A 17,768-nucleotide genomic window follows, 5' to 3' on the forward strand; every position below is an offset into this window, starting at 1 on the left:
CTAGCCTAAATCTGAATATCTAGAACTCTCTCTTTGGGTCCCCTCCATAAAAGGCTTTAAACCATCTCCTAGCCCTAATCTCTCAAATCTCCCTGATTTGAATATAGCCAACCTTGTCTCCCCCTTCCAGAGATCCTGAACACTCCCCTACTACTCAACCTTTTCCCATCAACTACAGCAATAACTGTATAGGCCCACCTCCTCCATATTATGTCTTTGAGTTGAGTGCACCGAGTCCATGGGATACAACAATTAGATCATCTTAAGCCTGCTTCTATGCTGTCAGTGTGTCAATTACAATTTAGGCTTCAATTATTTCAACGTAAAATATTTTTGACAAGAAATACTGAGTTTCCGGTGGTGGTTCAACATTTCAAAAATAATCATGAAAAAAAATTTTGACACTTGTTTTGCACAAATTTTTTTTTTTTTGATATTCTTACATAATCTCATTTAATTAATAACTTAAATCAAAATAAATATTAAAAAATTAAAAAATCAATTTAATAACTTGATTACTTCTTCCTTTTTTGTTTTTTTAATAAAAAAGCAGTAAAAATGAAAATTTTTGTGGCTTGCTAATATATATTTGAGATTGCGTTGAAAGTTAGAGCTTTTAAAGCAAGATTTTTTTTTTTTTTTTTTTTAAAAAAAAAAAAAAGGTTTCATGTTTAAGAATACTAAAAATACTTTTTACACTCTTTAGCACAATTACAAACAGACTCTAATGCATTCAGAAATGCATAGAGGGAAAACCAACCATAACAAGGAAAGGTAAAGCGCACCAGAAGGCAGAAAAATTGGGAAAAAAGGTCCACTGTTAAAGTATTACAATGAAGACTCAAGCCTCAGCCTGTTGAGCCGACGCAGTAGAGAAATAGTTCTTTACAAATCTCATGACCTTCTAAAGACATTTCAGTACTAAAAGAGACCAACCTCAGTTGAATGCCTTCTCGTATAAGTGAAAAGCTTTTGCAGCCAGAAAGGTGTAGGTCTAGCGAAGACATAGCAACCCAAGTCGCTTCAAGGAGAATTCAGCTTTTCAAGCTTGGCTTTGGCCAAATCAAGTTGTTCTGCCGCCGTGTTAAGCAAGTGAGAAAGAAAAATATATCATCCGACCCGTTAAGCACCAAAACAATAATTACTATTGAGTTGGCGAGGGTTTCTTACTCTGTTCAGATGCAGTTGCCTTTTGAATGGTTGTCCGGAAGAATATATTCCCATTTTTGTGGTAGACAGCCTGCGGTAAACAAGGAAAAAGAAAGTAAGGAGAAAGTAAAAATTTAGCTTTAAATTCGCAAAACAATATGTATGTTGATGGAAAAACAAAATTCAAAGCATAGATAAAAGATGGCTGACTGTTCAAATGCAAAATATAAATCACTTCGATTAGTTGCTAAAATTGCCATCAATTAAACAACTAGATTATTGGTTAATATAAAGTTGCTCAGATTCCAACATACAATTGAAACCTAAATGGCATATTAGGTCTATCACAGAAATTGTGATCATGATAAACAAAAGTAACATTGTGCTGATTTCAAATATAGTACTCCTTAGCAAATGCTTAGTGCACTGAGTCTTAGCAATCCTTTATATGATGACAATGATGATGATAAAACAGGCTAAACCAACCATCCCCACCCCCACGAATGCACACATTCAAACATAAAACCAATAAACAAGAAATTTGGAACCTGAACTTTGCAACAGTTTTCAGAGTGCAATCTTGGTTTTCACTAAAGATCTTCTCCTTGGCCTTCAAAGTATGTAGATCGAGCTTAGAAAGCTTCTTTCTGACGAAAATCAAGCTAAGATCAAGGGTGGAAATTGAAAAGAAAGTCTCATAACTTGATTTCTCCAACCTTCAAATACTCAACGTTCTAGGTTCAGATTTTTATTTTTTTATTTATAAGACTATCAAAAGGAGCACAAGGCACAAGCTAAGTACACTAGGTACATAAGACTTCCCAGAAAGTACACTATGTTAGTTATCAGTCAGAAAAAGAGGAGAAAAAGAAAGCTCCTATTCCACAGCAGCTGATATATATATAATGTTATAATCTCACAACAATTGTCATTACTTGCAGATTACGGGCATGTAGCCTTCCATTAAAGTGAGGTTCCTTTCTTCTAATATTCTAAAAAATTTGAACATTCTCACAAAGAAGTTCAAGCTCGGCCACCGTCCACATCTTCATTACCAACCAATCTTAACCGAAACCAGAAGAATTTTTCTTTCAGAAAATTAACATAAAAAATTAAAAAGCAAAAAAAAATTGCATGTAGATATAGCTCTCTCATATTCATGTTGAGCACCAGATTATGCTCTCTCACAGTCTCTATGTACTGGCCACTGGGTAAACAGAGGAAATGGGCAAAGAATCACAGTCCACTGCAAGATGTGGAAACAAACAACCTTCTAAAAGAATTTATATTTGGTCTTAAAAAATGTGCATAAAACAATCATGATGCACATCAAACTTTAATTTCCACTAAAAATTGAACATGTGCATGTCAAACAAGTTTAAAGTCCATCGATTTCCAACTTAAAGCTAACCATGAGGGTTTTGTGCCAGTTAGCCTCCATATGTTCTTTAATTTTTCCAGCACAACCTCTTCCTCTCTTTTTCTTTTTTCTTTAAAAAAAAAATCTCTGGGTAATTGTCAGCACTATTTCAGACCCAAAAGTTATGAAACAAAGCACTTGTCCAGTATGGTGGCAAACCAGTCACAAACAAGCCAAAAGAAGCAAGCACCACCAAACCGTGAATATGTAATGTCAAACCCTAACACCCAGAACAGCAAATAAGCTATATTTTTCAGCTTTCAAATCTCAGCTAAATTAATCCCATTACATACTGATACAAGGCCTAATAATTCTTCACATCCTATTACACACAAGAAAAAAAAAATAGTCACGAAACATTATCGAATAGAGTAACAACCATTTCGTTTAACCAAGAAAAAATAACTTTCATCAAAACCCAAGGATCAACCAGAGCTTTCCTAAGTTTTGATTGTTAGAAAGAATCAAAGAAAGGTACTTCAATATCCAAATTGCAGCATAACCAAAATCAATTTCATTATTTAATATTGCACAAAAAGTGAGCAGCAAAACGCAAGGGAAAATAGAATAATAATAATAATAATAATAGTGTAGAGGGGTTACCCTGGATGAAGAAAGATTATTGAGCTCAGCTATGGCAACCTCGAGGCTTCTTATCTCCTTGATGAATGCCAGTTTAGGCTCTGCCATCTTTCCCTTTCTTTCTCCTTCTCCTCACCGCACTGAGCTACATCTTCGTTGCTCAGGACTCCGTTTTTCTTTCTACTCTACTAGATACCCGATTTACCCTCCACAAAAATAAGGCTTGCCGTTTGGGATTTAAGTGTCGTTTTGATCTACGACTGCCGTCTTTCAAGAATAGCTTGATTTTTGTCGTTTAGGCAATTAATGAATGAGGCTTTTCCACCAAGCGGCTCCCTCTAATTGGAATTTGCATTCTCTTGGGTTCATTTGAGCCGATTCCTTCCATTTTAGGGGTATTTTTGTTAAAAAAAAAAAAAAAAAAAGATAATGGCACCGTTGGTCCTTGTAGTATGCCATAATTATTTTTTACTTCCTATAATTTAAAAATAACATGGGAGGACATTGTTCGCGGGGACTTGCTCGCAAATTTGCAAAATGATCCGTGACCTATAGCCTCTGTTTCGCCATCTTATTAGCAACACGTGGCGCTGACATGTCCATTTTAATAAAATAATATAAATTTATTAAAAAATAAATAAAAATACTTATTGTTTTGAAAAAAATTAAAATTAAAATTAAAATAAAATAAAAAAAAACAAAAACAAAAAAAAGGAATAAGGTGGCAAGGGGGTGGCAAAGGGGTGGCCAGGCCACCCCTTGCCTGCCATTTTTTTTTCTTTTTTTTTTTTTTTCTTTTTTAAAAAAAATTATTTATTTATTTATTAATAAATTTATATTTTTTATGAAGATGGACACGTGTCGCTGACGTGTAGGGCTAACAGATTTCGTCAAAATGGTGGACGGAAAATCGACCCAGGGAGTAAAACGTAATTATTGTATATCACTGAGACCTCCCATGCACTTTTTAAACTATAGGGAGTGAAAAATAATTATGACATACTACAGGGACCAACGGTGCAATTATCCAAAAAAAAAAAAAACAAAGAAGGTAAAGAAAGAAAAAAAGAAGGGTAAAATAACAAAAATACTCATCAAATATAAGGAACGGCACCTCTCCAATTCATTTCAACAGGAAAGGATTCGATTCCTAATGGAGTTTCTCTTTATTTTTAAATAGATTCAAGACACCTAAGAAAAAATAAATTCAATTATCAACCTTTTGCCATGTCACTCACCTTAAATTAATTAACCTTAATCGAATGATTTAGTTTTTTTTTTTTTAATATATATATATAAGTAAATCAGAAACTATTACAAAGAAAAAATAAAAGAACAAAAACAGGAGGGGTTGGGCAACCCAAATTTAAAACTAAGAATGAAAGTACGCGGGGGCAATGCTTCCGAAAATGCGGGCCCTTTGGCTCGAGGCACTGATGCCTCAAAGCCGGGTCACCAATAAAGGTGATATCACAAGTGTATTGAGTCACAAGGACCCAAACACAAACACAGGGGTAAACTGGGGGAGAGGGATACAACAAATAAGCCCAAAAAAACAAGGTTACAATACTAAAACATAACAACAATACAAAAGCAAGTAAAAAACCAACAACAGAGGCTCGGAGGGGAGGGGGATGGGAACCACCTCTGGTGGCACGTGAGAGCCACGCGCGGCCAGAGGAAGGCCTCTTGCCAGTGGGAGACGCAGGAGCCGCCGAAGTACGCCGCAAGACGCGGTGGGGAGAGGCGGCGGGAGGAGACGTATTCCAAACGCGCCAGGAAGATCCCTGGCGCGTGCAGAAGACGCTCCAGCGAGTGGGCAGCGGTGGGGGGCACGACGACCTTTGACGGACTCGGAGGACGCCGGCGAACCCACTGGTGAGGCGCGTGTAGTGCGAAAATTGGCCGGGAAGTGTAGATCTAAATCCTAAGATGTCAACCCAAAAACCCAACCAAAAAACGCACAAAACACGGTGGAAGGAGGCGGGATAAACCGGTGAGCTCTGTGTTGAGAGCAGAACAAGAAGAGCTGGAAATAGGTAAGATAAATCCGGTACAAAGCCGGCTCTATGGAACCGGAGCAAAGCCGGCATGGTTTGAGAGAAAGCTCTCAATCTTATTTGGGTATGGGTTGGTGGGATGTTGGGTAGTTGTGGGGAGGGTGAAAGCATAGCAGAAAACGATGGAGAGGGAAGCATAAAGCTTCCCTCCCATGGAGGGAGCACCAGCAGCAAACTAGCAGGAAAAATTTTAGAGAGATAAGCTCTGCCTTCATATAATTTGTTATATCGAATGATTTAGTTGTTACATGCATTCTAGGATATTAGCTAGGATGAGATGTTATGGGATATAGAAATTTTTTACAGCACTGCAGTCGCCAAGAAATGTGGCTATTAAGCCTCTTCTAAAGAGATGTTTTGAATCAAAGTGGCCATAGAATAAGGGAAAACCTTCTTTGAATTGTCTTTTTAATAGTACTCCAAACCACTCGATCATTCGACACTACTTGTAGAGCTTTCAGGGGAGTAATCTTCGTTAACATGTTGCTGGAATCACAACGCACACACAAATTAACACATTACTTGAACATTAATTAAGGCCTTAAAACCTATTTTTCTGGCCCGAAATCAGTCCTGTTTAGAAAACCTTAAAGTGAATTTTTTTTTTTAATTGATTTAAGGAAAATGTTACATAAGGGATCCTTACCACTCCTGATCAAAAAGGAAGAAGAAGTGGATGATCCTATAAAAGAAAAAGGGGTGGGCTTCTCAACAATAGATTCAAAACAAACTAAAACAATACTGTAAAATATTTACAAATAGTAGGAAATGAGACAAATAAATGATCCGATTTTTTTAACGGGCCACACAAGGCGGTTTCATAAGCTTAAGAAATACAAAATAAGACAAGTCTATCTATAGCCTCACTTGGAATCAACAATAACCACCCAAAGGAAGCTGAAATGGTAAAAACACTGTTAAAGTCTGAAACTGATCGAAGCTAGAAAAGAAAAGCACCAACATAAATTCAAATACAAGAATTTCTTCTAAAAAGACAATAACTCAAGTAAGATAAAAAACCATAAAAGCAGCAAAAAAATCCAAAAAACTACAACAATAGAGACTGGCTGAGAGGAGAGCTGCAACGCGTGAGATCCATGTGCTGGTGCAAGAGATCCATGCGCCGGCGTGTGGGAGCCACGCACCGGCGCTTGGATGACAGATGAAGAAACGGCTGACGGCGTCGAGTAGCTGGGGCGCCGGTGAGTGCGGTAGAGAGGCGCGTGGGAGGCAAAAATCATCGTAGGAACGTAAATCTAGCTTTTAAAAAATCAAATCTAAGAACTACGACAAAAATGGCCACCAACGCAGGGAGGACGGCGGTGAACAAGAATGGCGCGGTGGAAAAGCTTAAACATTGAAGTTGCAATTTCGGGTGGGATAAGTCGTACAAGACGACGGATAAAACCTCATCAAAGGTGAGGAGGACTAGAGAAACTTCTATCCAAAAAGCAACAAAAGCAATAAAAGACATAAAAGAAAAAAGAGAGGAGAGGAGGGAAGAGATGAGGTCCTTTCCTCCTCTCTCATCCAGCTGAATTAATCAAGAAGAAAACAATTGGTGAAAAAAAAAAGAAAAAGAGAGAACAGAGCGTTTTATTATCAGGGTTTAAAGTGACTTAGAAACCCTATAAAGTTCAAGTGATCTCTCTCTCTCTCTCTCTCTCTCTCTCTCTCTCTCTCTCCTCAACCTTCTTCATAAAATCATTGGCTAGCTAATCTCCATCAACCAGCCAACACAACAGAATCCCAAGAACAATTAGAGTGCGTAGAGTGCAATAACTTTCTCCATAATTGCAAATAAAGCACAATGACACAACTTTAATGAAACAGATCGATCTCATCCAAATCCATACAACATCACTGCACAAATGCCTTCATATATAGCTTCTTTTAATTAGCTAGTTTGGGGAGAGACTAAGGAGATATGGTGTACGTATATATGCGTTTAAGATGAAATCGCCATTCTCCCATTGTTCATGTTGAATTGTGTGACGTGTACCTCTTGAGGAAGAAGGTGGTATCTTATGCCAAGGTTTTCAAAGATCTTCTTCAGTTCAAAGACTAGCTCTGACCTTCGAGCGCTCTTTTCTCCATAGTTTTGGTGGTTCATGGTGTGTTGAACACAGAGAGACATCTTCATCTTGTCTACATTTTCGATCTCCTTCACTAGGACTGAGTGTTTTGGGCTCCAATACTTCGGCTTGCTTTCAATGTATCTGCATCCATTAACAACATTTTTCATAAACAAAATGGTTAATTGCCATCATAGTTCAATTAATTAGAATTTTGGAATATTGTAATTTTACTCTTCCATATTTGGTCAATGCTTAAATTAAGAGGAAACCTAACTTAATCCTCCTGAATTGTCACCACTTTTGCAATGTCCCTCTTAATGTTCAATTTCTCTCGATCTAGTGTATTCATCTTTCAATTGTTTGCAATGTTACTCATCCGTTAGGATTTTCCGTTAAATCCCATAAAAAATCTCAAAATACTCCCATTTTTTTAAAAAAAAATATTTAAAATTTATTGCAAAGATTGAGGTATATATGAGTATTTTTGCAAATACTGTTAATTACTCTTGACTAATGCCTTAATCTTTGCAATTTTTTTTCTCCTAAAATAAATAGGGTTATTTTGAGAATTTTGACACCCCTTAATTAGGAGTCAATGAAAATTTTTAACAAATAAGTGGCATTGCAAACATTTGAAAGATGTATACACAAAACTGATCAGAGAAATTAAACTTTAAGGAGGATGTACATTGCAAAAGTGGTGATAATTTAGGGAGATTAATACGTAGATGCAATAAATTTCTTACACTTGTACAGCCTTCTTTAGGGCAGTAACATCATCAGTGGAAGTAGATACATCAATGGTGAAGTTAACACAATCGGCCATGTCTGGACTTCTTCTGAAGTTGCTGATTGGCTTTGTAAGAAGGATAGCGTTTGGGTAATAAATTTTCTCATTATCATATCGTAAGAACACTGTTGTCAAAATGTTCATCTCTTCGACAATCATCTGGAAATAAAAACAAATAATCACAGTGATTATAAATGATTAAAATACAGCAGACCGACCGACGAACTGTTCATCGAAGAATGGTTTCTAAGCAGTATATATATATATATATATATGCATGCTTACCTGTACACCGTCAACTACGCAACGATCACCAACGTCAAAGGGGTGCATCACGAACACAAAAATGATGGACTCAAAGATTGTTTTGCACATGTTTTGGAACATGAACCCCACGAGCAGTAACTGAGATGTAACCACGAAGATTACCTTGGTTGTGGCTAAACCCATTACGAGAAGGGAAACCACGCTTATAATTACAATCACGATTGCGCTTGCCAACTTGTGAAGTTGCTGAACAGCCGTCTTTGTATCATTTAGGGAGTGGGCTAAAGCTTTACGTTCAACGTACGCATGGACCTAACAATTAGCAAAATCTTTTAAGAGAAAGTCTTCGATCTTATTTCCTAACTGGAGAAACAAATTAATGCAACATATATATTTAATTTAAAATAATGGGAATTCATAATTTGCTTCTTGAGAGAGCCATGGATTAGCAGGAAAAGTCGATTTGACATTTTCTTGACTATAAATGATAATCAATTTTGAGAGTGATAACGCAGATGTGACTAGCGCTTTATTCTAGATCGTTATAATACTATTTATGCTTGTGTAGTTGTAGATAACAGTTTCTTGCAGATCTAAATCCGATCTATCGACCGACTTCCAACCAAAGTGTTGGTGTTAGGGTCGGCTTAATTAGTTCAGCCCAGAAAAATTACCTCCTACTTGATTTCAGGTTGATAGTCAAAACTACAGTACCTTTAGACCCAAGGGGGTTGGGTTACAAGCCTGGTTTAAAAAATGAGTGCATTGCCTGTCCATTCATTAATCTAGCTACTAGAATATACTGTGATCTGCAGAGATTTACCTCCACTCTAATTAAGGTGAGCCTCAAGTGGGAAAGTAATTAAGCACATGCTATTTTATCCTTTACATTGACAAATTGTTAGTTTGACGAGGAGCAGAACTACCTTAGCCTTTAGGGTCCCGGACCACCCCAAAATTAAAAAGTTTCATAAAAATTTGAAAATTTCTTTTAAATTTTAGATATGTTTATGACATCGACCCCGGCCCCTTCCCCCCAAAATTTTATTTTTTAGTTTTGTCCCCCCTCCCTCTCCTGAAAATTCTAGTTCTGCCCCTAAGTTTGATAATATGAAAGGATTAATATGTAGAAGCTTACCACCCAATTTCTGAATGAAGACTTTGCAACTCTTCCAGTTTCAATTGCTCCTTCAAAAAGGGGAAATATAGTGTGAACCTCCTCACTTTTCAAAAACTTTAGTAAATCTTCCTCTTCTATATATCTGTAACACAAAAGACCGTGAGTAACTATAAGAAAAGAAAATGATTTATTTTTTCCACATTCTCAAACAATAGAACTTGAACTCACAACATATATACTCTCTGTCTTTCCATGTCAGCATCCAAAGGTTGAGTTGTATGAATTATTATCAACAGGAAAAAAAAAAATAAATGATCAAGTAACAAATTCATATCTTAAACTTGGGGTTCCACTGAAAGAGATATACAAAGCTTCCAACATCAAGTCCATTTTTAGAATTCAATGAAGTATAAGTTGGAACCTGCATCTCCTTCTTGAAATATATATAGAAACTTAAAGTTAATTCCAACAGCCAAGACACTCTAAGATTTCGAAATGAACAGTGCATATAATACCCTGACCTATATGTGCATATGTGTGTGTGTATGTATAGGGAAGAAGAATTTTTTAAGAGAACCAAAAAGCAAAAGGAGTTTGATCATGATCAAATATAATGACCCAGTGAAAAGTACTAACCGGCGCTACATCTGCGCTATCACTTCAAAATGACTGGTCAATTAATATAGAGCTTCCAGCCTTCCATAAAATCCCTTATGAAGCCTATTTTTTTGGATGAATAAACTCTTTTATAGCTCAAACACACAACCAACAATCACTCCAGCCATGCTGGATACAAGGCTACTCAAAGCAAAGCAGTGACAACTTCAAACAACAAAAGAAACCAACAAACAATTACACTGCAAGAAGAGGCTGTAAGCCCCATTTCACAACTAAAGTCATACTATTCTCAAACTTCTTCGCCGAACAACGCCCAAGCAACCGAGAACGAACATCCCACTTGATCTGTCTAATCAAAACTTCTTCTGTTCTCAGAAGGTTGCCATGCTCCAAATCGTTTTGATGCCGCCACAGATGGTAGACAGGAGAACCGAAACACAATTTGTAGATAGTAGCAAGCAAGCTACTACCTTTAAGATGATCAACACACCATTGACAAAGAGAATCCCAATCAGCAAGTGGATCCAGAATCAAACAATCAGAAAGCACACTCCTCCAGATTCTCCTACTAAAACTACAGCAAAAGAAAAGATGTTCTTTACTTTCTTGACAAGCAAAACAGAATTTGTAAAGGGAAGTACCTGTAAAGTCCCAACAACACATCTTTTTCTTAGTGGTAAGAGCATTCCTAAACACCAACCAAAGAATGAATGCATGTTTAGGAATAGCCAACTCAAACCAGACAAACTTATGACAATCAACCACTGGCAATTTGGGCCGAATCTGCTCCCAAGTTTGTGCACAAGAATATTTCCCAGAGGAAGAACGCCAAACTAAAATGTCCTCCCCTAATGCTGATCTCTGGAAGTCTACTCTATATTTGGACCAGATGATCAGACCTGGCACTTGGCCAGTACCCCCGTCTCTAATGATTGAAGACACCCGAGGACCAATATCCCTTCCAGCATCATAGATGACTCTGTACTTGTACTTGTCAAAAAGACATCCTTTCGGGTGCCAATTATCATATCACAGAAAAATTCTCGTACCATTACTAACCTTGAAGCTCAAAAATTGTTTAGCTAAAATTCTAAGATTCAACAACTTTTTCCAACTCCAAGAGCAATTTTGAGGGATAGGAACTTGCCAAAAACTCCTTCCCTTCAACAAATTATTCTCCACCCAAGCTACCCATAAAGAACCTGATCTAGCAAACGAAGACCAGATATGAAGAAGCATAGAAGCTTGATTCCAGCAATCCAGCTTCTTAATGCCCAAACCACCCTCTTTTTTTATGAAGCCTATTTTTACCTAGTAATTAGGAAATGTGGAACTTAGTACTCATGACCATCTTTATAAATTATTCATTATGTAGGCTACTACTCATCTTTTCAATGCGGAACCAGGGTGTTACATCAAAATTTCAAATAGGGTAAAAACGACCTTGAACCGCGTTAATTAAATTTACTAGGTCAAAAAAGGATTTCTCGACCTAGTTTTGGGCTTTAGTCCATAAGTATGGAGGGAGAAATTATTTTAGGCACATTAAAATATATGTTCACCCAATCACGAGAAATTTTTTAATTGGGCCGCAAATAAATGCGAGATTGCAAAATTGATTGAAAATGTGTCCAAAATTAACTTTCACTTGATCATAATGGTCGGGTTACATGTTGGACACGGGAAATTAAAGAATGGTCTAAAAGACCCGAAATGGGCTTTGTAACACCCAATATAGGAATTCGACCAATATATGTATATGAGAGAGAGATACAGAAGAGGGGAAAAGTTTTGATCAAGCATGCATGGTGAGTTGGCCAATTAAGTGTAACCATGAAATTGTAACACCTAGCTAACAAGTGTCAACGCATGCACGACCAAATTTGCCTGAACATTAAAGGTACTTGGGCATGAAACCCTAATTATGTCTAGACATGGTAATAACCCATCCGAACTCGCAAAAACACGGTTTTCTGTCTATAAAGGGCCAGTCTTGCTTCAATTTTCAAGATCTCCACTTCAAGGAGAGTTGAGGAACCAAAATGAAGACCTTGCTTGTGTACGTTGTGAGCCAAGAGCCGTGTTCGTGTGTCGAAGGCTCTTGGAGTGGAGATCAAATTAACCATGGTGCTGTTGTTGCACGTTGAACGTACATCAACTTAGTCTACCGATGGGGATCGATAAAGAGATCAATCATAGAATATTGGCTAGAAGGGGTGCTGAAGTAGAGATACACGAGGAGCTTGTCGACATACATATATATATTGTCTAAGTATTTTATAATGAGTTGTAAGTTTACTTTGTCTTTCTTTAGTTCTTTCATAGTGAAGTGATATCCCAGTGGGTTTGGCTACGTCACAGATATTTTTCCTTGGAGCAAGAGTTTCTTCTTCGTCAATAAAATCCGGTGTTAATGTGTTGATAATTATCGCTTTTATGGTTTGATATTTATATATCTGCACTGCATATATATATATATATATATATATATATATATATATATATATATATATATATATGTTGCGTTTGTGATTAATTGCTCAGCGCGCCACATATTGGGGTCTAATTTTTTTTTTATATGTTCACTCAAGAGGGAGAGAGGAGATTTGAACTAGTAACTTCTGTTTCATGAGGCTCGATCCCTAACCGATTTAACTACCTTTGAGGACGGGTCTGAATTGACAACTCCTACTCAAACTTGAATACAAAAATATGATTAATAATTTTTATCTCAAAGAACGAGAAAAATAATATTTATATATATAAATATATTTATGTTTGGTCCATATGTTTGGATTTTTTCTGTTTTGTTGTTTTGTTTTTCTTGTTTACAGTTTACTTTTGTAATGGGCAGTAAATTACTTGGGCATTTTAAGTGGCTTGTAAGCTAGACCAGGCCCTCTCATTTTAGTTGAGTTGTGCTTTATTATAAATTAGAGATGACCAAATTATTTGTTCATGTAATTTTAGTTTGTTGCTTAAGTTGCTGCTTTAAGCTGAGTCTGTTTCTAGCTTAGTGGTTAGGGATTCTGTATCTCTATTCACTACCTTATGCCTACGGGCTTGCGTTTGTTGCTTTCGGGTTGATTGTTTAGTTTTTGGACTTTTGCATTTGCTTTTGGACTTATTATTAATGGAAGTTCCAATTCCCCTTTTTTTTTTTTTTAAAAAAAAAAAAAAAAAAAAAAAAAAAAAAAAAAAAAAAAAAAAAAAAAACCTCCTGTGAATAATAATGGAAGTAATTGAGGTCAAAATTAAGTTCTTTCAAAAAAGTTGACGACATATATGATCAGAGTGACAACCACTTAAAAAAGCAAAAAGTGATCGATCGAGGGTGGAAGCAGTAATATTGTGATGGGTAGGCATAGCAACCAAAATCGAAACATGAATATGGATCGGGATGCAAATAATTATGAACACAAATGGGGGATCGATCGATCGAGATGGAGAAAAAAGTAACTCACTTGGCTCCAGGCTTGGCTACGTTCTTGAATATCCTTTGAGCACAATTCCTCGCCTCCCACTCACTCGTGATCTCCGACTCAGCCTTCCCAAAATCATCGACGGTTCTCGAAATGGTCGGCAAGCCAGAAGACATGACATAGCTCACTAGCCTCTTCACGCTCAACGCTGTTGCCCTACCCTCCAAGCTCAGCTTCTTCAGCCTCACCATGTCGATCCTCCTCGAACCAGTCCTCTTAGACCTCGACAACGGATACGACGTCCTGTCCCTCAGCCTTGCCGGCAACGTCTTCGACGCCTGAAGACGGCGACGTGGGGGCTCCCTCTCGTCCTCCTCCAGCGGCGGCCCAGAAAGCGTTTCCAATATGTAGTGGTTGAAAACACTTTCTTTCATGCGATCAAAGAAGGTAGCAACGTGGAAGGACGAGGCCAGGACCTTCACGAATACGATCTTTAAAAGCCATATGGTTGCGGCGATGAGCACGGCTATGAGTGTCCGGAACACCTTTTTAAGGAACTTGTTGTGTTTATGAACATTAGGGAACATAATCATCCATGCTACCAAGACTAGGCCTAGCCAAACACAGTTTTGGAAGCTCTTGCGCAAACCGTAGACAAAATATAGGACCTTCTCTCTAAGCATGAAGTTGCGCTCGATGAGGAATACGAGAAGGCTTACCACCCATCCGGACACTAGGCGGCCGCAGAAGATCACCATCACCATCAGGCACCATTTCCATATCTCCAAGCCCCATTTCTTGTCATCTTTCAGAGATTGTAGGGTAAGAGAGCATACCAAGCATGTCATTATGATGAGGAACAATGTCCATTCGATTAAGGCCCTCTTGTTAAGCTTTGTTCTCCTTTTCTTGCTGTACTTCTTGCCTTTAGCTTCATCTTCGCAGTTTTCTTCTTCGATTAATCGATCATATTCATCATCGTCGTCGTCGTCGTCGTCATCATCATCATCATCTCTGTCGGTCGACGAAGCGTTTTCGTGGGAGTCTAAGGGTTGGAATTCTTGGGGTTCAAGGATGATTCTTGGTGGGAGGGGATAGCGGATTTCCTCGAACCGAGACCTTGGTTTGGAAAAGTTTAGTCGTCTGAGGATTTTGGCTGTTGTTGGAGGTTGGGAGAGTGGATCATTGGTGTCTGCCTGGGGAGACTGTTTCAGCTTGGAATCCGGCAGGTCGATGTTGAGGACGACATGATCAGTAGTGTTGCTTTTTTGGTTGTCTGTTTTCTGTACCTCCATGACTGCTTGCTTCAACTCTCACAGAACCATAAAACTGTGTTTTACACAGAGAGAGAGAGAGAGAGAGAGAGAGAGAGAGAGCCTTCTGAATTGGATTTGTGCAGAAGATCGAAACCTTGTTTGAAGGAAGGAAATCATTGAAGGCAACAATGACAATAGTATTATATCTAGTAAACTCTTTATGACTGATCCAATCTCATGATGCGGCTGGGCATATTACCCTTTGGGTCTACGCTTTAAATAAAAAAAATTAAAAAAAAAAAAAAATTAATGACTGATTTTTATTTTCTTGTCATCATAATTTCAATTTCACTCACACACACCCACAGAGAAAGAGATAACCGTATGAAGATTTACATAAAAAAAAAAAAAAAAAAAAAATTAAAAAAAAAAACATTTTTTTGAAGAGAAATGTTACACACTTTTTGAATTACGAGCAAAAATTACAATTAAATTTTAAATGAATTATTATTAAATTTTAAATTCAAGAATATAGATTTTAGAGGGCGAGAGTGAAAGTATTTTTAGCAATTTTTTACTTTTATTTATTTATTTATTTTTATTAGAAGGAAATGATTGAAGGCAATACCAGGAAAATAAAAAGGTAAGAGGTGGACCCTTTTGTCCATTCTTTTAAAATCTTATGTCTTCTTGATACAATTTCAAAGATGGGAATTCTCACGTGCGTTTCTTTTTTTTTTTTCTTTTTTCTTTTTTAATCACGTGCGTAGCTTTAGATGAACACTTTAAATAAACTATTCTGAAAATTGCACCGCAGGGAGAAACAGTAATGATGAAAGATCAATTACGATTAGAAAGCAAAGGAGATGACAATGAACATTAATGATGATGGATACTTCTCTGGTAGGGGCGATGCATGATATGAATAGCGCCGACATATCAAAAGTGCTGATTAATCAACTATAATTAATTTATATATTTCTGCTCCTTTTTGTTTTTAATAAAATAAACAATGGAATTAATACTACGTGTGCGCTGTACTAGATCTGCTTTAATTTAGAATTTTAGTCTAATTTAGTTTGTTTTCCGGTAAAATTTTGTCCAAAAATATTTTTAGTCAAAATTTTGATGTTCGGTTGAGGGGTGGGTCAAAAAAATTCAAACTTGAAAAATAATTTATAAAATTTAAAATAAAAACTATTTTTTAAAATAAAAAAGTTTTTTTTCAAACCAAAAATATTTTTAATTTGACTATTATTTTCTATAGCATCAAACACCAAAAAATAAAAAATATATTTTCTAAAAAATAGTTTACGCGAGAAAAAACAGAGCCTTTATTAAGCTCTTTCGATTTTCTTCGTAGGATTGAGTTGAGAACGTGCCCTAGAGATAAAGTTCAATGCATTCTAAACTTAACAAGAATTAAGAATGTATTTGAGATTGCGTTGGAAAATAAAGTTTTTATAGTAAAAAAAAAAAAAAAAAAAAAGCTTTTGAGAAAAAGCTTCATTTTCAAGATTTTTTTCAAAAGTGCGATTTGGCTTTCTTTTTCTTTCTTTTTTTGGAGCAAAAAAGTCAAAAAAGTATTTTTTATGGTTTTTACAAAACGGACATATTTTTGTTTTGCACTACTTTTTATATACTAAAAGTATTTTTTAAATTTCTTAACACAATCTCAAACAGGCACTAAATTATTTTGATTTCGGCTTCTCTATCTAATTAAAGAAAGACTTAAGCCTCTCAGTGTTCATATAAACCTTTGAGATATGATCTTTTATTACGCTAAGACATAACTTTTGACTACATTGCCCATGTGGCAGGGTGGTCCCCTAGCTAGCTTTAGGGTTTCTTTTCTAAAAAAAAAAATAGAAAAAATAAAAGTAAAAGTTGCCACATAGGCAAAAGTGGTCAGAAGTGTTTTGGAGTGACAATATATCATATATGAAAATTTATATTTATTCTTACTTTTAAAAGGAAAATCTACTACGTACTTTTACAAACAACTCCTCTAAAACTGAGACATTCATAGAATTCTACCTAAAATTACTTGTTCTTTGTTACTGTTATGTCTTATTTCATTGCTTTACGAGTAATGTTATATACTATTTTTTATTATTTCTTCAAAAAAGTCAAAGTTGATGTGGCTATTAAAATCTTCTACTTCATAAGGTGAAAGTTTTGAAAAATCGAGAAACTTATCTGATTTGTTACTATAACTTTTACTTTTACTATAATCTCCTTACAAACCTGAATAATAATAATAATAAAAGTTCCCCTTACAAACCTATTTGACACTTCATATTTTATGACAATAAGTGCCACGTGACACTTAATATTTTTTTTATTGACTTGATAAGTGACACATGGATTATCACATAAGTTTATAAACTTAATAAGAGCTTTATGAATTTTCATATAATAGTTCATATTTTAGTGGTTAACATTATAAGTATTATATACATGCCGATTTTAGACGTTAATTTTGATTAAAAGACAAAAATGCCCTCAATTGAAAAAAAAAAATTTGGTTAAAATTTATTAATAAAAAAATATTAAAACCAATATATTTTTTTAAAAAAAAAAAAAAAAGAAAAGAAAAGAAAAGGGGGTGGCTGCCGGAGGGGGTGGCTGCCACCCCCTTAGGTGGAGGGGTGGGAGTGCGAGCCACCCCCAGAGGTGGGTCCGGCTACCCCAGCTTTTCTCTAGGGTATCCATTTTCCCATCTGCCAATGAACCTTGCCAATATTGGCCATGTAGCAACTAACGACGTTGCTTGCCTCTAATTTTTTTTTTTTTTGGACAGTGTAAAGCATAGCATACATGATGCCCTCAACTGCACAGGAATAAGGAAGGCTACAATGGCTTTCACCAAATGCTCTCTTGGCTCACAAGGGCGAAGCAAAGCAACATCTCAAAGAGGTTCTAAGGCTAAAGTTTCGTCTAGGCTTTACACCCTCACAATGAACATCCTATTCTATTTATAGAATGAGAGAAAAGCTACATGCA

The 17,768-nt window shown here is 36.3% G+C and overlaps 1 protein-coding gene and 1 long non-coding RNA gene across 2 annotated transcripts; both read right to left on the bottom strand.

The window, feature by feature from the left end:
• Positions 1-775: 775 nt before the first annotated feature.
• On the bottom strand, positions 776-3,332 carry LOC133864427 (uncharacterized). The gene is made up of 3 exons (XR_009899509.1): positions 3,173-3,332; positions 1,171-1,240; positions 776-1,073 (listed from the first exon to the last, which is right to left on the bottom strand). It is a non-coding gene; the product is annotated as an uncharacterized LOC133864427 (long non-coding RNA).
• A 3,648-nt stretch (positions 3,333-6,980) lies between these two features.
• On the bottom strand, positions 6,981-14,931 carry LOC133864973 (mechanosensitive ion channel protein 10-like). Its single transcript, XM_062301430.1, has 5 exons — positions 13,549-14,931; positions 9,485-9,608; positions 8,365-8,658; positions 8,036-8,238; positions 6,981-7,430 (listed from the first exon to the last, which is right to left on the bottom strand). The coding sequence occupies exons 1-5, from the start codon at positions 14,799-14,801 to the stop codon at positions 7,160-7,162; spliced, it is 2,145 nt and encodes a 714-aa protein (XP_062157414.1). The 5' UTR covers positions 14,802-14,931; the 3' UTR covers positions 6,981-7,159.
• Between the last annotated feature and the right edge of the window lie 2,837 nt (positions 14,932-17,768).

The sequence above is a fragment of the Alnus glutinosa genome, chromosome 3, assembly GCF_958979055.1.
Source record: "Alnus glutinosa chromosome 3, dhAlnGlut1.1, whole genome shotgun sequence".
In the NCBI taxonomy this organism is placed as follows: domain Eukaryota; kingdom Viridiplantae; phylum Streptophyta; class Magnoliopsida; order Fagales; family Betulaceae; genus Alnus; species Alnus glutinosa.